The sequence below is a fragment of the Ictalurus furcatus genome, chromosome 4 (assembly GCF_023375685.1).
Source record: "Ictalurus furcatus strain D&B chromosome 4, Billie_1.0, whole genome shotgun sequence".
NCBI lineage: Eukaryota > Metazoa > Chordata > Actinopteri > Siluriformes > Ictaluridae > Ictalurus > Ictalurus furcatus.
Window position 1 is genome coordinate 18,281,910 of NC_071258.1, and position 24,823 is coordinate 18,306,732.

Below are 24,823 nucleotides of genomic sequence, written 5' to 3' on the forward strand. Positions count from 1 at the left end.
ATTCACAAAACAAAGACACAACACACAAGAAAGGGGGCAGATGAGATGACTGCAAGTAAGGCTAGCAATGTGCATATATAGAACTATGCAATAGAAAGAGCAGGAAAGAATGGGGAAGAGAGAGGAACAAACAACAGTGTGAAAGTCTTCAAGTCTACTCACAGAACAACTTCCACATGGTCCAGAGCCCACTGGTCTTTCCCTGTACCACCATGACGTGGCTGCCACCAGCGCAATTGCACCCCTTTCACACGTGCTTCACTATAAGAGGAAGAAAATATAAACAACATACTCAGACATAAAAACATAAAAACATTACTGATGTTGCAGTTTTATCACTTACAGTGGAATGTTGTAGGAGACTCTCTGGGCTTTGATGAAGTCTTTAATCTGATGCTGGGCAATGACATGCCAGCTGACTCCATTGTTGAAACTGTATTGGAGCAGCACAGCCCGGTCAGCAGTGTCAACCTGGTTCAAAGCCGAGTTGCAGCTGTCTGTCTGTGACATGCTCCCAATCTGCAGCACAAACATGATCTTGCTGCAATTGAGATAGAGATTGGTTTAGAAAGTGTCAACTCTTTTCTAGCAATTGCTGTGCTCTAGACATTATTATAGTGGTCAAAGCAAGCACCAATAAAGAGAAAACACACTGTCAGTTTACTAATAAGCAAATTCCAAAATATACAAAATGTATCAACATTTATAAATGTGAGAATAAGGCCTCAACCTTAAGTCCTGTACCTGGCCCTGGAAAGGTCCAGTGGTTTGGAGATGGCCTGTCTCATTTTGCAGCCATTAAAATATAGGGAATCCCCATGGGCATGTGGGGAAAGCTGGCCACAGCCACTGCTAACCCTTCCACCCTGAATGACACTCCAGCTGTTCTCAGACAAAGACCCAGACTCAAAGTTGTCCTTGATAGAGTTTGGAAGATCACTGTTCCACAGGGAGCAATCATCACCTGAGAGAAAAAAAGCACAGAGAAATGCAGTTATATTCAGGCACTGTTACCATTAATATTACCACTATAACCAACCAAGTCTCTAAGTTTACAAACAAGAGCTTTCAAAATAACTCAATATCTATTGCAAACAATGTGGTAAAGTGCAAATTAGTGGTGCCAACCATAGTGCCCTTCATCACAAAGGCAGACTGCTCCAGTGGTGCAGTGCCCATGTCCGCTGCAAAGACCTGGACATGCTTCGCCAATGTAGACATTATCGACTCCCCAGCCATGTCGCTCACCAGCATTCTCTTTCTGAATCCAGCGGAACTGTGTTGCACTGCAGACCAAGGAGGAGCATGTTTACATTGCATTTGATTATGGTGAACAACATGGTCTGTTCACTTTCAAAGGGAACTCAACATGGAGTGAGCTTCACAGTGTGGAAGCACCCTCGCATGTGACCAGTATCTCAAGCTTGTGTAACATCATGGCTATTTATAGGCCTGCCATGATCAGGTGTGATTGCATGATATAAAAGCAGCACCTGTGAACCACACTGTCAGCCTTAATATCTTCAGAGATACTGCATGTTGGTCATTTGTGTAACACTTGCAAAAAGACTCTGCATTTCCTCTCTATCGTTTCAAAAAAAGAAAGAAAAATCTCTTTACTTCCCTGTGCATTTAAAAAAAGAGAGAAAAGTATGAGTTAGAGAGAATTCAGAAAGTGTGTCACGCTTTACTTCAGTTTGATCAATGGGAGAGGGATACACTTTCTGTATGAAGTGTCTAGGGTTAGAGCATGCCAGGGCAGCCTCAAGAGGTCTGACTGTGTGCATTGTGAATGCCTTACAATTAGGAAGCTCCACTCACAACTCGCTCTCTTCTTGGATAAAGGGAGTTGGGTTTCAGAGCCTCATGGAGCCAGCCAGATCAGGTCCTGGGGATCCCATATGGATCTGGAAGAGGAGCTGGAGATGAGTGTTGCTCTATCTCTTGGTCTGTCTTCTGGGTTCGGCTATTCGCCGGATTTTGGTGCTCAGGTCATGACTTTTCCTTCCGCTATGGAAATCCAAAAAACCCCTCGCTGACTCAGAGGAACCAGAAGGGGGTGCCATCGCACCAAAAATGGAGAGCAAGCTGCTTGATATGGTTACTAAGGCAGTTGAAAAACGAAATCTGGACTGGCCCGGGTAAGACTAAGTGGCTCGTAGCAGGCAGGATGAATGTTTTCTCCCCAGTGAATATAAATGTGCCTCACACACCAGAAAATTCCCCTTTTTTCCAGAAGTGCATGATGAAATATCATGCTTCTGGGGAAAACCATACACTAGCTTGTGACATTAGATTATTTGGCCATCGTTGGGAATGAACGGAATGCCTATTTAGCTATGCCGAAGGTGGAGGAGGCACTTGTGAGCTATCTCTCTCCATCGACAGCATCCAAGCCATGTAAGGCCACTTCAGCATTGGTGGGCAAGGCCTATGTGGCAGCGGGTGTCGCTTGTGGGTCACTGCATACAATGGTAGTGTTACAGGCCTACTAAGCAGACCTGCTGAGTGAGCTCGACATATGGCGATATTCAGCCAGTTCCTTCCCTGTCATGTCGAGTTCACAGCACTAGTGCGAGGGAGGCACAGAAAGCAAGTTTGGCAGCCCACCTCTCCCCACAGAGAGCCAGGCGGACTGGGCAGCCACAGTTGCAGCCTGCTAATAGGCCTGATTTGAGAATGATCATAAAAGGCAAGCAGACAAAAAAGGAGCGGTTCAGAGGGGCCGCGGAGGGATGTATCGGGGATGTGAGGTTGTTATGGCAGTTTGCCCCCAGTACTACTGTAAGGCCTCCCCTAGCCACTGCTGTCCCAAGTTTACAGTCTTTTCTGGTCAGGTGGCTGTCACAGGGCAACAAAAAACTGATGCTTTCCCTCCAACAGAATATGGAAGAGTTAACATCACTAAAGGAACATCTGGCAGCATGCAAACTACTGCCAAATGTGTCTCCATGGGTTCTGTCTACCAAAGTAAAGGGTTACTGGGTCCAGTTCAAAGCTCAACCCCACATGAAGTGCTTGGGGCTCAGGTTGAACCTCAAGAAAAGTATGCTTTCTCCAGTGCAGAGGACAACTTTTCTAGGGCTTATATGGGATTTTACTATGATAAGGGTGTTTCTATCCCCAACATGCATAGGGTCAATCCTATCAACAGTGAACAAGATAAAGCTGGATCTGGGCATCCCCTTCAGTCTCTATGAGAGACTGTTGGGGCTTATGACAGCAGGAGCCAATGTAATACTGTTGGGCCTATTGCACATGAGACCGTTTCAGTGGTGGCTGAAAAGTCAGGGGTTTCATCCGAGGACGAAACCTCTGAGAGTAATCAGTGTCAGACGGTGATGCCTAGGTGCTCTGAGAATTTGGAGGTGTCCCTGGTGTCTAGCCTCAGGTCACACTCTCGGGGCATCTCCTTATTGCAAGACAGTGATGACAGACGACTCCCTCATGGGCTGGGGCATGGTCTTAGACAGTTGTCCAGCTCACGGTCTCTGGAGTGGCCCTCATCTGGAGTGGCAGATAAATTGCCGACAGACATGGGCCATATTTCTACCACTGACATTCTTTCTTCCTCAATTGAGGGGTCACCATGTGTCAGTTGTGACAGACAATACAGAGGTGGTCTCATATATCAACCACCAGGGAGGGTTACGTTTGCACCCCCTGTTCAGGCCGGTACAACTAATTCTTCTCTGGGCGTAGGGAAAGTTTTTGTCAGTGAGTGCAATGTACATTCCAAGCAACTGGAATGTGGGGGCAAACATCCTATTGAGGCAGGGGCTGAGGCTCGGGGATTGGAGGCTCCATCCACAAGTGGTGGAGTCCATATGGTGGAGGTTCACCCAAGCGGAAGTGTATATGTTTGCCTCCGAGGAGACAACACACGGCCCACTGTGGTTTGCCCTCCCTCCTCCCATATCATTGGGGCTGGATGCCATGGTGCACATGTGGCCGAGCGCACATCTATACGTGACCCCCTGAATGCTTTCCCCTGAACACTCTGCTCCCACAAGTTCTAGCGAGAGTTCGCCAGGACCATCTAAGTCTGCTGCTAGTAGCACCTTATTGGCCAGCTCGAATATGGTAGACAGCACTCCTTGGGAGATTCTTGTCTGCAGGGATCTACTGTCTCAAGCCTGAGGGCTGATTTCTCACCCTCAGCCGGAACAATGGAAACTCTGGGTCTGGCCCCTTAGTGGCACCAGCTCATAGATGTTGGTCTCTCAACTGAAGTTGTAGAGACCATGTTGAATGCTAGAGCACCATCCATGAGAAAATTGTATGCGCTCAAGTGGTGACGTTTTGTGTCATGACGTGAGGAACATCAGCTAGACCCAGTAAACTGCACAATAGCTACAGTCCTGGAGTTCTTACAAGGATGTTTCTCAGCAGGGTTGGCTCCTTCTACAATCAGGGTCTACGTTACCACCATTTTGGCCAGCCACATCCCTATTGATGGAGCCTCTATGGGGGAACATACTCTAACATCGAGGTTTATGCATGGTGTCAGGTGGCTGAGGCCCATCTGCAGACCATGCAAACCTCTTGGGACCTTTCTGTGGTCCTGGAAGGTCTGTCAGGTGCCTCATTTGAGCCCTTCGAATCAGCCTCAGAGAAGCTTCTGACTCTAAAAGGTAGCTCTTCTGCTGGCCCTGACATCTCTCAAGCGAGTAGGAGATCTACAAGTTCTCTCTGTTGCGCTTCCTGCCTTGACTTTGCCCCTGGATTAACCAAGACCTTCCTGTATCCTAGGCCGGATTATATTCCTAAAGTGCTTACATCTGCTGCCCGGCCAGTAGTGTTGCAGGCTTTCTGCTCTCCTCTGTTCCTCACACTGGAACAAGAGAGATTGCACATACTTTGTCCAGTAACGCTCTCTATACTTACATCCACCGCTCTGGCCAGTGGTGTAAGTTAGAGTAGCTGCTGGTCTGCTTTGGTGGTGACAGTAGAGGTGATGCTGTGTCGAAGCAGCACATCTCTAATTGGATAGTGGAAGCAATCTCCATCACTTATGAGGCGCACAGTCTCGCTACGCCTCTGGGCATAAGGGCTCATTCCACTTGGGGGTCGCCTCCTCAAAGGCTTTGTCCAAAGAGGTAGTCTTACAAGATGTGTGTGTTGCAGCAAGGTGGTGTGTGCTGCACACATTCATTTGATATTACAGTCTGGATATACATTCCACCCTGGGCTCAAGTTTCTTACAGTGACCCTCGGGCTCGGATCTTTTGAACAGGCCATGTTCTCAGTGTGACAGAGTGGATATTCTCGTTCCCACAGTGTGAAGCTCATGCAATGTGGAGTTCCCTTTGAAAGGAAACGTCTGGAGTAACCCTCTTCCCTGAGAAGGGAATGAGATCTTGCATACCTTTTGTCATACTGGGGCATGCCTGTGAATTGGGTCTTTGCTTCAGATAACAGAGGCTGATGGCACGGTTCACAGGTTCTGTTTTAATATCATGCAACACAGTTAATTGCAACATCACCTGATCATAGCAGGCCTATAAATAGGCATGATGTTACACAAGCTTCAGATTCCAGTCACATGCGAGAGTGCTTCACACAGCACGAAGCTCATGCAACATCTTGTTCCCTTCTCAGGGAACAGGGTTACATGCATAACCCAGACATTGTTAACCCTAAACTATACTGAATCATCAAAATAATCCTATTGGGGAAATTATTAAAATATCTGGCACCAGAGCAAATACATTGTATCCTTTGGCATATACCAGTGTTTCTTTTTTCTGTGAATTCTAGAAAAAATTTATTGACCTTCATTGTCATTATATATGTACAACTCTCTTTGCACCTGTACAACGAAATTACACTTGCAGCTTCTTACTAGATGAAAATAAAATTTAAAAGTACATGTGTAACATATATATATATATATATATATATATATATATATATATATATATATATATATATGTGTGTGTGTGTGTGTATATATATATATATATATATATATAAATATGTGCAATCCAACCTAATCAATCCAATATGGAAATGGTAATGACAATAGTAACGGCAGTATATAAATTTGTATAATAAGATAAAATAAGATAATTGTCATGTCCCGCGACGTAAGGGAGTAGAATATGGAAGCAGGTGCAGGTAAAGACGTTTATTTAAGGAGGCAGGCAGATAAATCCAAATCGTGAAACAGAGACATAGTCGAAAACAGGCAATGGGTCGGACGATCGGCAAACAGGCATATACTGGGCTAGGCAGGAATCCAAAACGAGGCCGCAATACACAAGGTCAAAACACAAAAAAAGAAACATGAAGCTGTGACAGGGAACTGGGAGCGGAAACACCAGTGTGGTCTAAATGAACTAATCTATCGTTAAACTAAATTAATCTATCATGGTACATAACATTAACTAACAACCATCTAACTATAATACTCTGCAAGGTGTAATGGGAAGTGAGACGTATTTATCACGAACATAATCAGCATTAAGCGCTGACAGCTGAAAACAATGAAGACACCCTTGAACAACAACCAATGGCAAAACAGGGAGGAGACAGAACAGAAACAAAATGCATGTGTCCACAGTAAACAATATCACAGTTATCAACATACAAAGAGCATGTGCTTGTGCATGTGCACACCCTCCAGCACCTAAAACACGTGGCAGGCTGCAGCTCTGTCTAAAGGGGAGATCGTGATATAACCCCCCACCCCCCCAAGGGCGCTCCTCCCGGAGCACCAGAAAACACTCCTCTCCATTGGCGGTCCTGGCCCCCTGGGCTAAAATGTCCCCAGCTGAACCAGGAGACTGAGCATTGTCCTCAGCGGAGCAAGAAAGCAAAGCCATGTCCTTAGCGGAACAGGAAAGCAGAGCGATGTCCTCAGTGGAACAGAAAAGCAGAACGGCGTCCTCAGCGGAACAGAAAAGCAGAGTGCCATCCTCAGCGGAACAGGAAAGCAGAGCACCGTCCTCAGCGGAACAGGAAAGCAGACCGGTATCCTCAGCGGACTCTGCAGGCTAAACTTGGTTGGCTGTGTGAACACACTCAGGTGTGAGCAGAATGTGGTTTGTGGTGTCAGCAGACTTGGGTGTGAGTAGAGCTTGGTTGTGTGTGTCAACAGACTCGGTCGTAAGCAGAACTTGGTTATTTGTGTCAACAGACTCGGTCGTGAGGGGAACTTGGTCGTCCGTGTCAGTAAACTCGGATGTGAGTGGAACTTGGTCGTCTGTGTTGTCAGTGTCAAGCATGAGCAGAACCTGGTTGTCTGTATCAGCAGACTCTGGTGTGATCAGAGCTTGGTTGTTCGTGACCTCAGCTTCAGGCATGAGCAGAACCTGGTTGTTACTGACTTTGGCAACAACGCGGGACAGGAACTTGGCGTGAGCAGGGCCTGGGTTGGCCGTCTCTTCGACCTGGGTCAGGAACTTGGCGTGAGCAGAGCTTGGGTTGGCCGTCTCTTCGACCTGGGACAGGAACTTGGCGTGAGCAGAGCTTGGGTCGGCCATCTGTTCGACCTGGGACATGAACATGACTTGGAAGGTCACCTTGTTGACCTCTAGCAAGAACTTGATCTTATACTGGAGTCCTGAAGCTGAGACCCCTTCATGGGTCTCTGGGTGAAACTCTGGGGCTGAGGTCACCACGTTGACCTCTGGCTGGAGCTCTGAGGTCACCACATTGACCTCTGGTTGGAGCTCAGCCTGTGAGACCGTCTTGTGGGTCTCAAGCTGGAGCTCTGAGGTCACCACATTGACCTCTGGTTGGAGCTCAGCCTGTGAGACCATCTTGTGGGTCTCAAGCTGGAGCTCTGTGGTCACCACATTGACCTCTGGCTGGAGCTCAGGTGCTGAGACCTCCTCATGGGTCTCAAGCTGGAGCTCTGTGGTCACCACGTTGACCTCTGGCTGGAGCTCAGGTGCTGAGACTTCCTCGTGGGTCTCAAGCTGGAGCTCTGAGGTCGCCATGTTGACCTCTCGCTGGGCTTGGTGTCCATTAGGTTTGAGAAATATGTCTGGCAGTCAACCAGAAAATAGTCAGGGTAGGCAAAAAACCCATCAAACTGATCGGGGAAATCCACGAAAGTCTCTTGCAGAAACTGGATCGAATCCAAGGGGCGTCCATGATGCATCCATGTAGGGTGGAGTATTCTGTCATGTCCCGCAACGTAAGGGAGTAGAATAAAGAAGCAGGTGCAGGTAAAGATGTTTATTTAAGAAGGCAGGCAGATAAATCCAAATCATCAACGAGAGGCGTAGTCGAAAACAGGCAATGTGTCGGGTGATCTGCAAACAGGCATATACTGGGCTAAGCAGGAATCCAAAATGAGGTCACAATACACAAAGTTAAAACACAAAACAAGAAACATGAAGTTGTGACAGAGAACTGGGAGTGGAAATACCAGCGTGGTCTAAATGTACTAATCTATTGTTAAACTAAATTAATCTATCGTGGTACACAACTTTATACTTTTTTAGTATAAAGTTGTTATTATACTAACAACTATGTTACTATAATACTCCGCGAGGTATAATGGGAAGCGAGAGGTATTTATCACAAACATAATCAGCGTGAAGCCCTGACAGCTGAAAACAATGAAGACACCCTCGAACAATAATCAACGACAAAACAGGGAGGAGACGGAACAGAAACAAAACAAATGCACATGTCCACAGTAAACAATGTCACAGTTATCAACATACGAAGAGCATGCACTCATGCACGCGCGTGCCCTCCAGCACTCAAAGCGTGCAGCAGGCTGCAGCTCTGTCTAAAGGGGAGATCGTGACAATAATACTTTATTAATCCCCGGATGGAGAAATTAGCGTGTCACAGCAGCAGCCAAAAAAATAAAGAAGAGATAAAAGAGATAGTAAGGAGAACAATACAGGGATATATAAAGAGTATATACAGAATGTATAAATATGTATAGACATAATCGCAAACACTCTCTCTCTCTCTCTCTTTCTCTCTCTCTCTCTCTCTCTCTCTCTCTCTCTCTCTCTCTCTCTCTATATATATATATATATATATATATATATATATATAGGGTGCACGGTGGCTTAGTGGTTAGCACGTTCGCCTCACACCTCCAGGGTCTGGGGTTCCCACCGGGGCCATGTGTGTGCAGAGTTTGCATGTTCTCCCCGTGCTGCTGGGGTTTCCTCTGGGTACTCCGGTTTCCTCCCCCAGAAAATGGGTTGTTCAAAAGAAAAAAAAAAGATTCTGAAATCAGGTTAGATCATGTAATCCAATCTTGATTGTGATTGGGATCAAACCTTAAGTATGAGTTGTTCAAAACAATACATACTGTTTTAGTAGGACTGTTATCCAAAAAATCAGGATTATCCTGATCCCAATAGAAGGGTGGATTCAGGGAGGATTTCAGGAACAAAATGTAGTAAAACTTTAAAACTGGTCAAATAATACAATGGTTGTACTCATTGAGTTACAAATGCCAAATTACCCCCTGTCCTCTGTGCATCAACAAGCAGCTCACAAGGGTAGCTTCAGCCAAGGAGCATCAGGGCCAAATGTGTGACCTCCTTTTTGTACCCCAGTCCGAGATTGACACCCTCATGCACCTGGCCCAATCCCACATGTCACCTGGGGCACTGGAACACATTTGAGAAACTGTGGGATCAGTTCCAATGTCCTGGCATGGAAGTCGAGGTCAAAAACCTCTGCCAGCATTGTCCCCAATGCCAGTCCCCAGTATTATTCTAAGAGTCTTGCTCATATCTGCTGATGAGATGGTGAAATGTGTGCCATTGTTTCCATAATCCTATTCTATGGTTCAGTGTTGAGAGCCTCAAATCATACAATTAATTCACTTATCTGGCATGTGAGGCGTGTTTGTGTATTTCCCTCTGCATTTGTTCTGTGTTGCAGGCCTTGTCACATGTATTGGGTGTCAGTGGTCGCATAGTTATACTCCAGCTTCAGCCTGTACTTTTCCTTTGGCCTACATAGGTTATATCTGGCCTTTTTCTAGTCATCTGTGTTGCCTGAGGTGATGAATGTCCCTTTACAGTGGATGGCAAAAGCCAAGGACACAAATCCCCATATTTATACCCGCAAACGTGATGAGCTGCTGCCACCGCCACCTCTCTGAGCCACACTACAGTACTGAGCCCCACCTGCCAAGAGCACTTCATCCTTACCAAACATGCCACCCCCACTCCCTCTTTACCATTGTCTGTAAATAAACACTTTAAAAAAAAAAAAAAACTTGTTTATGTGCAATATAGGAACTACTGTTCCTTCTGTCAACTCCCTCTGCTAGATGCTTTTTTGCACACACACTCACACACACACACACACACATACATATACTGTATACACACACCTATTGTAAGTGATAAATTGCTTACTCCTTAATTACACAAGACACAAAAAGAAAACAATTTCTTTTTATTTCAGATGTAAGACATGATATTCGTGTGTGCAAAATTCTCACTGTAGAAATGGTAATTTCCCCTTTTTATATACAACCATAATTCTGAAAAAGTTGGGACAGTATGGAAAATGAAAAAAAAAAAAAAAAGAAAAAAAAACATTTAACTTATTTTTGAAAATATACACTCATTTCAAATCTGATGATTGCAACACACTCCAAAAATGTTTGTCTACGGTTTGCCACTGTGTAACATCACCTTTTCTTTTAATAACATTTATTAAGTGTTGGGCACTGAAGACACCAGTTGGTTAAGTTTAGCAAGCAGAATTTTCCCCATTCATCCATTATTCATTTCTTCAGCTGTGCAACTGTACAGGGCCTTTGTTGCCGTATTTTGCGCATCATAATGTGCCACAAATTCCCAACCTGAGACAGGTCAGGACTGCAGGCAGGCCATGCTTGCACCCGCACTCTCTGCTTACACAGAATGTGGTCTGGCGTTGTTCTGCTGGAAAATGCAGGGATGTCCCTGGAAAAGACAAGATCTGTTTCTCCAAAATGTGTACATATCTTTCTGCATTAGAAGGGCATGTAGACACAATGTAACTAGCCTGAAGATGTGCATATTCCTGGGCCAAGTCATTTACTGTTGCCTATTAAAGCCTAATAAAGCCATCAAGAGTTTGAGATTTATGGAGAAAGGATAAGCTAAATAAAATTTCCAACCTCTGTCTTGGCATTCTACAGATTTGAGCCAATATTCTTGAACCTGCACATGAGCTACATCAAAAATGATGAGCAGAATGACCTAAAAGGCTAAAAGGCCTAAAACTAAACTGGCTATTTATATAGTCTCTTTAATGTGAAGCCCATCAGGAAGCAGCTCTTAGTGACATGCAGAGCAAACTACTAGCCTCATCAGACCCTGGCCATTAATAAAAGAATGGTAGTCACAAGGTCTAGAACTGTGGATTTTGGGTGTGATGAATCCATAAGTTCAGTGTGTCTGAGCCAGTGCAGGCTGCAACTGTCAGTGAAGTGTCATAGGTAGCAGAGAAGAGGTCATGCACACCTCAACCTCAGGCAATAGAGACAAAGCCTCAGCTGGGGGAAAACACTGTGTACTCTGCCTTCAAAGGAAGAAGTACAGTAATACTATTTACAAATGCAGGTCTTATGATGTGTTCCTGTATATGATAGTGGACCGTCTTTGTTTCACTAAGTGGTGATGATTTCAAAGACAGCCAACCTTAGTGATGCACACTAGACTCTTGACTGTTGAATTTTTTTAATTCAGGTTTTTGCACTTTTATACATTTTATGTATTTACTAGTTTATATTTTGCTTATCTCTCTGTTATGATTCCTCAGTGGAAGCAAGTGCGGACGAGCAATCTGGAGTACGAGGGGCAGACGAAGGACGGACCACGGAACGAAATCAAGGTCAGATAAATGGGCAAACAGGTAATACTGGGCGTAGGCCAAATCATAGTCAAACAGCAAGCGAATATTGAAACCAGGTTAACGGATATGGAATCTACGGCTTGGTACACGAACAGGGACGAGGCTGCTGAGTGTTTACTTCGCAAGAAGCTGAAGTTAAAGAGGCCCTTTTATAACTTTTGATGCAGCGCAGGTGTTTGTAATCAAAACTCCGGTGCACTCGAGCGCAGGCATGGCTGGGAAGTGTAGTCCTTGTCCGCCATGTCCGTGGGCGGCACTACATGCTGAGAACTGCAGCCGCGAGTTCGCCATGGCGTAACAGTTTGATCCATTTGGACCTGCTCTTTTGTGAAATTTTTCAGCAATGCTTGTTGTTTCTAGTAGTTGTCTGCTCTTGAGGATTTGTACCATTTTTAGAGGCTTTCTGCCATTTCTAGATGTATTATGCCATTGGGAGAGGTTTTTTGACATTTTTTGGCAGCAATGAAGCCAGAAGGCTGTATACATTTACATTTAAATTTATTCACTTAGCAGACACTTTTATCCAAAGTGACTTACAAATGAGAAAATACAACGACTAGCAACTCTAGGATATGTAGCACACATTTTATCTCTGGTAAATAACGACATTTTTGCCACTGAATTATTTGTATTTCTTTATGTGCACTATTTAAGTATGATGCAGCATAATTTGAGCCAGCATTATGGCTCCGTGTTTGTTTTCATATGTAGCTAGTTAGCGTTTTGATACGTTTGTAATCAAAGTGCCAGGTTTGTATTTCCGTTTCATTTCTAAATGTTCTGTGCATTATACTTAGGAAAGTAGTAGTTCACATTAGTTAATCTATCTATCTAATCAGATGACTGATGCAATGAGTAACACTTAACAATAATTTTGTATTGTGTATCATTAGCCAACTGCATTAGTTTACAATAGATAATGGTAAACAACAGTTTTAAATGTTAATTCAACATACACTAATGCATTTAAAACAATAATAGTAGTGTTTGTCAGAATTGTGCATTAACCAGATACTGTGTCCATTAATAACTTCGCAGGTCATCTTAGCGCCGAACTATTCAGAATAAGTTTTTTGACACTGTTTGACTTGCTCCAGCTTCACTAAATACAAGACAAATGTCATCCACATTGTACAAACAAATGTTTCTAACTTTTCCACTAAGGAATTAATTGTAGCATTCAGATTGTGATACGCTTTTACCACATCTCTCATGTAGACACACTCTGTATCACCCAGATAACTGTAAATGTCTGGATAAGCTACTTCAGGTAAACTTTATTCTCTGTGAAATGTTTTCGACTCAAAGTCTTATTTAAAGGCTCTGGTAATGTCACTTCATCATTTATTTTCAGTTTTTGTAAATACCTTAACTGTTCAGTTTTAGCTAGACCTAAAAAGTATGTGCATATTTTGATGCGTCTGGGTTTTAAAAATGGTGCCACAGGAAATGCTTCAGGACCAGATATGCGCATTAGCATTGTAATTTGTTTGTTATTGTTTACATCCTTGAAATGGTCTATAAATTATTATGCCATCTAAGTACACAGTGGCATATGCACTGTGTGGGTGGAGGATTCTGCCCATGAACCATTGAAAAGTATCTGGGGCTAGACAGAACCTAAACAGAAGGGTGACAAACTGGTGTCACCCAAATGGAAAAGAAAAGGCCATTTTTCACTATATATTGGAGTTGAATCTGCTGATACCCCTTTGTCAAAAAATTATTGAACACGCTAACAGAAATTTCTTTAATACTTAGTGGAGAAGCCTTTGCTTGTAATGACAGCTTCAAGATGCTTCCTGTATGAAGAAATTAATCGGCCACAGTATTCAGGTGTGATTTTGGCCCATTCTTCTAAACATATTGTCTTTAAATCTTGTTCACGTGTTTGACTGGGCCATTCTAACACCTTGCTTTTTTTCTCTGAAACCAATTGAGAGTTTCCTTTGCTGTATGCTTTGGATTGTTGTCCTGCTGGAATGTCCACCCACATCTCATCTACATCATCCTGGTGGATGGCAGCAGATTCTTCTCAAGAATCTTCAGGTAAAGAGCTCCATTCATCATTCCTTCAATTATATGAAGTCTGCCAGTACCAATGCGATGAAAAACAGCCCCACACCATGATGCTTCCACCTCCAATCTTCACTGTTGGTATAGTTTTTTAGGGTCATGTGCAGTTCCATTTCTTCTCCAAAAATTCAATTTTGTCCTTGTCTGACCAGAGTACACTCTCCCTGTATTTCATAGCCTTGTCCAAATGAACTGTAGCAAACTTTAAATGAGCTCTGACATGCCTTTTCTTTAGTAATGGAGTCTTGCGGGGTGAGCATGAACATTGGAGTGCATTGCCTATCGTTTTCTCTGTGATGAGGGCACCTGCTGCCTCCAAGTGTTTCTGGAGCTCTTTCTGAGTGGTCCTTGGTTCTTGGGCTACTCTTCTGACTACTCTTCTGACTCCCTGGTCAGACATCTTGCGAGGAGCTCCTGTGCATGGCCGGTTGATGACGGAATGATGTTGCTTCCACTTGCAGATAATGGCCCCAATGGTACTTACTGGAGGATTCAGAAGTTTTGAAATACATCTTTATATGATTCCATCAATATGTTTTGCATGAATAAGGTTGTGAAGGTCTTGGCAGAGCTCTTTGCTTTTACCCATCATGAGATGTTTCTTGTGTGACACCTTGGTAACAAAAAGCCTTTTTTATAGACCATCAGTTTATTAACCTAGCTGATATTAATTTGCACAGTTAGGAGGAATAATTACTTTCTAACTACTTACAGATTTCAGTTGGTTCCTTGCATTACCTTGCCTTGGACAACTGATTTTTCTAAGGGTGTTCAATACTTTTTTCGTGTATCATTCCACTTTATTTCACATAACTATATTTATGGACTTTAATGTTGTGAATTCTTTAGACTTCTGGATTTCTTGAGTTAATACCAATGTCTGATGAAAATTTTATGTGAATAGCCTCATTGGAAATATATTTCCTGAAAAAATGTTCATGTGTTCAACACTTATTTCCCCCACTGTATTGTGCCTGATGCAAATTCTCCTGTCTGATTTGACTTAAGGCGTGGAGTTTTGCTCTCAGGTCAAGAAATTATTGAGATTAATTTTTACTGTTAGAAGGTCCCTCCTCTCAATTTTCCTGAATGACATCTAGGACACTGCAAGGCTTCCACCTGTACGATAATTAGACTGGGGAAAAACTACTTGGAGGCTTGTGTGAACTCTCCTACTGCAAATAACAGGGGCTCAAGCCACTTATCCCAATTACGCACATTGTTGAACTTATGAATCATGTTTTTAAGCATTTGCTTAAGCCATTCAACAAGCCCATCCAACTGTAGATTGTAAATAGCTGGTGTGAATCGATTAAATACCCAACAATTCACACAGCTCGCACAGGGTCCGTGACATGAAAGATGTGCCCCGATCAGTTATAATCTCTTTCGGCATCCCAACTCTGGAGATGACATGGAAGAGTGCCTACACAATTCTGCATGCTGCATGCTGAGATTTTACATAAGGGCACTGCTTCCTGGTGTTACATAGTCCATTAGAATTTGCACAAAGCGAGGCCCTCATGCAGTCCGATCTAATGGCCAGACGAGGTCCATATCAATTCTTTTGAAGGGGACCACACTTAAAGGAAGGGGGTGCAATGGTGCTTTTGGGGTGGCCGATGGATTCACCAGCTGACATTCGCAACATGTTGCACACCATCAGCATCGCCACGAATGCCCAGCTAATAGAAGTGGGCCATGAGTTGGTTCAGTGTTTTGTCTTGTCCTAAGTGCCCCACCATTGGATTATGGAGATTTCCAGATGGGTCTTCGGGACCAACAATTGGGTCATGAATAATTGAAAAATAGTGGTTGGATTAGCTGACCATCGTTAGGCTGACATTAGGCTGAACTGGCTGACCATCGATTACTCTCACTTGGTCAAAGACGTGCGTTAGGGTCATGTCATGCAACTGCTCCAAGGGGAAATCCCTGAGGGGAATCCCCACCAAAAGTGGAGGAGCAGAGCCATCCCCACTCTCTTTGTTCCCCTGATGTGGAGCTGACGTCGAAGGCCACGGCACCGCACCCCCAGCCAATGCTGTACATATTCCACACCATCTGTCATTATAACGATAACAATATATACAGAATAACAATATATAAAAATGTGTGAATGTAAACATAACATACCATGACATAGTATTCAGCAAATAAGTACAATATTTTTATATACAGTGCTGGGAAAAGTATTTTCCCAGTCCTGATTTCTTCTGTTTTTGTGTATAGCTCATACTAAATTGTTTCAGAAATTAAAACAAAGCCAACCTGTAAAAATACAGTTTTTAAATGATATTTATAGATATTTAGTGTTATTTCTTGGGGCAACAAGGTTATCTCATTCCATCTGGGCCTGTGTGAAAATGTAGTTACTAATTCCCCAAATCTATTAAACTGCATTGATAATGGGATTCAGCTGAACTAGACACAACCAGGTCTGATTACTGCAAACCCTGTTCAATTAATTCAACAGTTAAATAGAACTTATTCAACAGCATGAATTTGGTTAAAAGGTCTTACCTAGTAAGACACTATGCCAAAATTGAAAGTAAGTCCAGAAATGATGACGAAGAAAATTATTGAAATACATCAGTCTGGGAAGGGTTACAAAGCTATTGCAAAGGCTCTAGGACTCCTAAGAACCACAGTGAGAGCCATTATCTACAAATAGAAAAACTCGCCACAGTAGTGTACCTTAACAGAAGTGGCCGGCCTTCCAAAATTGCTCTAAGAGCACAGCAACTACTCACCCAGGAAGTCACAAAAGACCCAAGGACAACATCAAAGGACCTACAGGTCTCTCTTGCATCAATAAACGCCAATGTTCATGACTCCACTATCAGAAAGACAGTGGGCAAAAAAAAGAGTGGCAAGGTGAAAACCACTGCTAACCCAGAAGAACATTATGGCTCCTCTGCATTTTGCCAAATCATGACTCGGTGATCCTCAAAACTTTTGGGAGAATAGTCTGTGGACTGATGAGTGAAAAGTGGAACTGTTTGGAAGACAGGGGTCCTGTTACATCTGGCGTAAACCAAACCGAATTCCACAAAAAGATGTTCATACGTACAGTCAAGCATGGTGGTATCAAAGAACTTGATCAGGCGACTGAATGCTTAGCGTCAACATTCCACTACATGCTACATAGGGTGGCTCCACTTGACATAAAAATAATTAGAGAGAAAAAGCTAGCACCCTGCTATAATGATCAAACACATACCTTAAAACAGACCACTCAACAATTAGAACATAAATGGCCTCAAATTGGTGGTATTTCAAACAGCATGGAAGGAGAGCCTTCTGAACTATTGAAAATCTCTTCACCTTAACAGAAGAAAACAAAAAAAATCCTAGATTTCTATTTAACACAGTAGAAAATTAACTAGGAATAAGTCCAACACAGAAACAGGCACACAATTGTTATATAGTAGTGATGATTTCATGATTTTTTTCATTGGCAAAGTTGAAGATATTAGATATGAAATTCAGACTATTAATATAAAACCAGACAGTTTTATAACGAACCCTGTAGATGATAATATAGCAATATCTGATCAACAATTAAAATGTTTTCCTCACCTTAGAGAGACAGAACTAATTTCATTAATCTCTTCAGCAAAATCATCAACTTGTATACTAGATCAATTACCTACATGTTTCTTCAAACAGATTATTCGGGGAGTAATCGAACCCCTTCTAAAAATATATTTTCCCCCTTAGCACTGGATATGTACCTAAATCATTTAATCTAGCAGTTATCAAACCTCTGATTAAAAAACCTGACCTTGACCCCAGTCAACTGTCTAGCTATTGGCCAATATCAAATCTCCCCTTTATCTCAAATATATTAGAAAATGTTGTAGCACAGCAGCTATCCTTGTACCTACATAGGAATAGCACTCATGAAATGTACCAGTCAGGATTTAGGCCTCATCATAGCACAGAGACAACACTGGGTAAAGTAGTAAATGACCTACTACTGGTCTCTGATCAGGGTTGTGTCTCCTTGCTTGTGTTACTTGACCTTAGTGCAGCTTTTGATACTATTGATCATACTATTCTCCTTGATAGACTGGAAAATGTTGTTGGCATTAAGGGAACAGCCCTCTCCTGGCTCAGGTCTTATTTGACTGATCGCTATCAGTCTGTAGATATAAATGGCAACTTCTCCACGCATAAAGGTAAAGTTTGGTGTTCCACAAGGTTCTGTTTTGGGCTCACTGCCTTTTTCTTTATATATGCTACCTCTGGGTCAAATTATTCGTAAACATGGAATTAGCTTCCACTGTTATGCTGATGATACACAGCTGTATGTTTCAACAATGCCAGACAACAGACAGCAGCTTAATGAAGTTGAGGAATGTGTAAAGGACATTAGACATTGGATGCTTACTGACTTCTTTTTACTTAATTCTGACAAGACAGAAGTACTTGTACTAGGACCATATGCAGCTAGAAGTAAGCTTACTGATTACATAGTAACTCTGGATGGCCTTTCTGTTTCTTCATGTGCAGCAGTAAAACCTTGGTGTGATTATTGACCCCAGTCTTTCATTTGAAGCTCATGTAGATAATATTACTAGGATAGCCTTCTGTCATCTCAGAAATATTCCTAAGATAAGAAACATAATGTCGCTACATGATGCAGAAAAATTTAGTTTTTTCTGCATCATGTTTTTGCTTTTGTCACCTCTAGGCTGGATTATTGTAATGCCTTACTGTTTGGATGTTGCAGTAGGTGCATAAACACACTCCAGTTAGTCCAGAATGTAGCTGCAAGAGTCCTTGCTAGAAGCAGAAAGTATGACCAGATCACCTCTATCTTATCCACATTGCATTGGCTCCCAGTAAAATTTCACACTGATTATAAAATACTACTATTGAACTATAAAGCACTGAATGGTCTCGTGCAACAGTACCTGAGCAAACCTTTGGTCTTTTATGATCCGCCATGCCTACTTAGACCAAAAGGTGTAGGGTATTTGTTAGTACCTCGAATAGTGAAGGCTACAGCAGGGGGAAGAGCGTCCTCTCACAAAGCCCCACATTTATAGAACTGCCTTCCAATTAGTGTTCAGGACTCAGACACAGTCTCAGTGTTTTAGTCCAGGCTGAAAACATATTTGTTTACTCAAGCTTACCATGTATAGACTTTCTTTTATTCAAAGTACACTGTCTTGTCCATCATGGGATAGTAAGCATACCTAACAATCTCTCCCCTCTTTACCTCCCTCTCTCCTTCTGTTGAACCACACATGATATTATGGAGATGCCAATGATCCTCACCCTTTCTGCTCTCTGGACCTGCCTGACCCATCCTGATGCCCTACCTCTGGATGGAGCTGTCATCAACTGGAGGCTACATTGTGCCACTGAGGATGACCCCAAGTAGTGCGGCCTGGAGATTGTTGAGGATGCTGGAAGTACCATGAAAATGGTTTTGGACCTCAATTTCACATGGACATTTTCACTGTGGTTGCTGGGACTATGGTTGCTGCTTTGGCCTTAGGACTGCGATTACTAGATACAATTTTGTGCTCAAGTCTCCTTTAGTGAACAGTGGACTAGTTCAACAAAGCAGACTTCATATAAAAACCAAAATGAACTTTCCTTTACTTTCACACTATCCGTTGTTACTCAGATGAGGATGGGTTCCCTTCTGAGTCTGGTTCCTCTCAAGGTTTCTTCCTCATATCATCTTAGGGAGTTTTTCCTTGCCACCGTTGCCACAGGCTTGCTCATTAAGGATAGATTCACACACTTAAAATTTGTATCCTGTGTTTATATGTTTCTGTAAAGCTGCTTTGAGACAATGTCCATTGTTAAAAGCACTATACAAATGAAATTGAATTGAAATGAATTGGTAGCAGTGTGATGGTGTGGGGATCTTTTGCTGCTTCAGGGCCTTGGAAACTTGCAGTAGTTGAGGGAAACATGAATTATGCTCTCTAGCAAAAAATCCTAAAGGAGAATGTTTAGTCTTCAGTCTGTAAGTTGAAACTCATTATGCAGCAAGGCAATGATCCAAAGCTTAGGGGTAAATCCTAGTTCTAGAAGTAAGTGAAAGACTGATCTCGGTTCAGTTATCAGAAGTGCTTGGTTGCAATTATTGCTGCTAAAGGTGGCACAACCAGATTTTAAATTAAAGTGGGCAATCAGTTTTTCACATTGGTGATAGGTGTTGGATAACTTTTTTGCTTCAATAAATAAATAAAAACTGTTGTGTGTTCATTCAGGTTGGCTATTTTCTATTTCGTCTGAAGATCTAAAATTATTTAGCATGAGATATACACAAAAAACAAAGAAATCAGAATTGGGCAAATACTTTTTCACAGCACTGTATATAGTAGCAGCAAAAATTCAGTTAGTCAATGCAGAATTATGTACTGTATAATTGTAATATAATTATGACTCATTTTCACCAAACAAGCATTTCTTAATGCCTCCCCTTGAACCAAGCATTGGTGGATTGAGATTTGGTTACAGCTGAAATCCACCAATGTGTGGTATGTACTGCCTTGGAGCTCTGGAGCACCTGCCTATCTGCTGCCTGGGCAGTAAGCAGTTCCTGAATGCCCTTGGTCCTGGTGCAGCTGGAGGAGGGCCTGATGCTCGGTCTGGTGGAGGCTGGCAAGGGACTTGACAATCTTGGCCAGCAGTGAGGACTCCATGATGGTGTCTCTTCCTCACTGTTCTGGGTTTCAGCACCAGTGTAACACTATCCCAAGTTTGAGTAGATAATGAGGAAGCTGGAGGTAGGCTTGGAACAATTCAAAAGGCACTTTATTCTTTTTATCTTTACATAATTTTGGTTTGATTTTTGAGGTGTGTTTTATTAGGGATGGAGCTAAACTCTGCAGGACAGTGGCCCTCCAGGACTGGAATTGCCCATCCCTGGTTTAGAAGCTAATTTCACAGTTTCAGTATTCTCTTCCAGGATATTGTCTTATATTGTAATATTGTTAATGAATTTGTTTTGGGGCTCTGATGCACTAGAATTGGAGAGGGTAGATTTTAAATGTAATGACAGTGTTTAAATATATGTTTTAAAGTCACTTCTGTAAAATTGTGATGGGATTTCAGGTGCCAGGTTTGTATTAAAAAAATATATTTCTTCCAGGTGATATAAATATGACAGTCAATGTGGGGGGTGCTGCTGAGCTGCGAATGGAGTAAGACGTGAAGTTGGAGGCTCATGCTGATTTCGATTAAAATTGTAATTAACTTGCGCTTTTTGGTCATACAATAGATTTTGACTTACTCCTCCATTTCTTTGTTTGCACATTTAACTTTGAAATATGTTAAAATGTCTGGGAAAACACGAAAGCTCGTAGTACTATTCAGACACAACCGAGGCCTAGTGTACGCGCCGCGGCCGAATCGCCTTCTTCCCCTGAATCCACCTCACCGTGCGTTGACCCCGACTTCACAGACCTCAGGCTCGAGTTGCTGGCTTCGATGAGGAAAGATATTGCCAATATTTTTAAAAAGGAACTCCAGGATACTCTCGGGGATGCTCTGTCTACTATCAAGCTTGACCTGCAAGCTGTGAAGACACAGCTGGTAAGTGATAAAGTTGCTACCAATGCTTCCATATCAACACTGAAATGTGCCATTGGGGAAATGGAGCATGTTCTCTCTGGTTGTACCGATGACACAGTTCAGATGAAGACTACTACTGCTACCATAACCAAGTTAGAGAATAAATGTGAGGACTTGGAGTCTAGGTCACGGCACAATAAGATTAGGATAGTGGGATTTCCAGAGGGGCCTGACACATGTACAACTGCTGCTGTAGCGGCCTTGCTGAAGGAAGCATATGATCTGGAGAAGGAGCCGGTTTTGGACCAGTCCCACCAGACCCTTCAGCCTAAGCCCAAGCCTGGTGAATGTCCACGAGCTATTGTGTGCAGATTCCATTATCACAGTGACTGTGTTGACATTTTACGCCATGCAAGAGAGCTCCAACGGATTAAAATGAGGGATTTGACCATTTCAGTCTTCCCGGACCACACTGCCAAGATAGCCCGGGCTCAGGCCGCGTTTAACGAGGTTAGGCATCAATTTTGTGGCATTGAGGGTGCTCGCTAAGGAATACTTCACCCGGCACGGCTTTGCATTACTTATAACGGTGTTCAGAAGGACTTTGTTGCAGTGGAGGAAGTGGGGGACTATGTCAAATTCTTGACATCTGGGTGAGCTGCATCACCTATGACAGCGGCGTCTTTTTCGCTCTCCTTTTTTTTTGCACTCGGGATTCCAGCTGTACAGTATTCTGATTTGCAATTAAAATATTATCATTGCATTACTTCTCCCAGATTTTTTGGACTCACTCCTCTTAAATCTACCACTGCAATAATGTGGTTCTCGGTTTTGATGCTCTGACTAGGTTAGTGTTTGTTTGTTTAAATTTATTAGTATTTTTTCCTCAGCCTTATGTGTTACACTGTTACATTATCGGTATTTCATCTAATAAAGTCTTTAAAAGATAACATATTATATTTGTTATTGCGTGCAGACTGTTTTTCAGACTTGAAGTCAGTAGGGGCCTTTTCTCTTACTGGAACTTTTTTTTTTTGGTAATATTTTTTGGTTAGTTCAGCTTACTCTCCGAGTTGTTTTCACTTTGCGGACAACTTTTGGTTACTATGGGAAACACTGCTGTCTCCTTTGTTCTTTTGTTATATGGAGACTTTGGGTGTGTGTTTTGGGGTTTGTTGGGGGGCAGGGTCCCACTCTAATTGGCTATTTGTATCCCTGTGGTTTACTTTATGTAAATGGTTAATAGTAATATGGATCCCAGCACAGCTGGGACAGGCACACCTCTAAGATTTATTAGTTGAAACGTCAGAGGTATGGGTAATCCTGTCAAAAGATCTAAGGCTTTTACACATTTGAAACGTTTAAACTCTGATATAGTATTTTTACAGGAGACTCACCTACGTATTAAAGATCATCATAGGTTACACTGCCCTTGGGTGAGTCAAGTCTTCCACCTGAACTTTAATTCGAAGGCAAGAGGGGTCGCTATTTTAATTGGCAAAAAGTCACAGTTTTCATCCAGTAACGTTATTGCTGATGTGAATGGTAGATATCTTATAGTTGCTGGTACCCTAATGCAAAGACAGGTTTTGTTGGGAAATGTATATGCTCCAAACTTTGATGATGTGGAACTTGCTAATAGATCACCTGTTGATTTTCAAAGGGGATTTAAACTATGTTTTTGACCCAAACTTGGATCGGTCCAATCACCGTACTCTGAATCTGCTATGTCTAAAACATTTTCTGATTTTATGTGTCAGAACGGTCTCGTTGATCCATGGAGATCCCGTAACCCCTCTCTTAAATTTTTTTCTTTCTTCTCCCAGGTGCATCATTCCTATTCGAGGATTGATTTTTTTTTTTTTATAGACAGTACTCTTAATTCTTGTGCAGTTTCTTCTGACTATTTGGGTATTGTAATTTCTGACCATGCACCTCTACAATTAGATATTCAACTTTCTATTTATAAACATAGCCCACCACCTTGGAAATTTAACTCTCTTCTTTTGGCAAACAATGAATTCTGCAAGTTCATTTCAACTTCTATTGATGACTTTCTTTTTTCAATCAGAATGACTCCACTTCTTATTCACTGTTATGGGAGACACTTAAATCCTATATCAGAGGGCAGATTATTTCTTACTCCGCTCTCTCTAATAAAAGGTGCACTGCTAGGCTTAATGCACTCACATCTGTGATCAGTAACCTCGATTAAAGATATGCATTGAACCCTTCTCCAGAACTACTTAAACAGCATCTCGACTTACCAGCAGAATTTAATCTTATTTTTACTAAAGAGGCAGAACACTTGTTGTCACATACTCGTGGTTCATACTATGAACATGGCGACAAGCCAAGTCGTTTACTGGCACATCAGCTACAGCGACAGGCCACTTCCCGTCTGATACCTAGTATTTAAAACACTTATAATATTGTCACTATGGAGCCCATGGAAATTAATGCTACTTTTAAATTTACTAAAAGAGCTACTTGATGCTACTTTTACTCTTTACTTTATAAATCTGAATTTCCTGCAGACAATACTAAATTGAATGCATTTCTTCAAAACTTTTGTAACCCTGTTATTGATTCTAATACTGCCAAGCAACTGGACTCCCCACTCTCTCTTGAAGAAATTTTTAATTCAATTAAAACTATGCAATCTAACAAAGCCCCTGGCCCGGACGGGTTTCCAAATGAATTTTTTTTAAATGTTTATTTATAATTAACACCATTGCTTTTATCTGTGTTCAACAAATCCTTGGAATATGGGTCTTTGCCGCCAACTCTGACACAAGCCACTATAGGTCTCCTTCTTAAGGAGGGTAAGGATCCAACCTCCTGTGCTTCTTCTAGACCACTGTCTCTGCTTAAAGCAGATGTAAAGGTGTTGGCAAAAGTAATTGCATCTCGTTTAGAGAACGTGCTCCCTTATATTGTATCTTAAGAGCAAAACGGTTTTATAAAGGGACGTCAGTTGTTTTTCAATACCCATACACTCTTTAATATAATTTATTCAAAGCATTCGGCTGTGCTTCCTGAGATTGTAATTACTTTAGATGCTGAAAAAGCATTTGACAGGGTTGAGTGGGAGTATTTGTTTGCAGTTTTGAGGAAATTCGGGTTCGGGTATGAATTTATTTCTTGGATTCGTCTCCTTTACTCATCCCCTAAAGCCAGGGTTCATACAGACGATATTTATTCTGATTATTTTGGTCTCGGATGAGGGTGTCCCCAAGGTTGTCATTCATCCCCTATGCTTTTTGCTGTCGCTATCGAGCCTCTGTCTATTGTATTAAGATCTTCCCACTTGTTTAAAGGTATAGTCCGATACGGTGTCAAATACAAATTGTTGCTATAT

The 24,823-nt window shown here is 42.3% G+C and overlaps 1 protein-coding gene across 1 annotated transcript in view; it reads right to left on the reverse strand.

The window, feature by feature from the left end:
* The window catches only part of reln (reelin), a 633,795-nt gene that overhangs the window by 11,860 nt on the left and 597,112 nt on the right, over positions 1 to 24,823 (reverse strand). Inside the window, exons 60-63 of the mRNA XM_053623241.1 lie at positions 1,129 to 1,286; positions 745 to 964; positions 344 to 541; positions 163 to 261 (exon numbers count right to left, since the gene is read on the reverse strand). Of these exons, the coding sequence (XP_053479216.1) occupies positions 163 to 261; positions 344 to 541; positions 745 to 964; positions 1,129 to 1,286 (675 nt within the window). The remainder of the gene's footprint in view (positions 1 to 162; positions 262 to 343; positions 542 to 744; positions 965 to 1,128; positions 1,287 to 24,823) is intronic.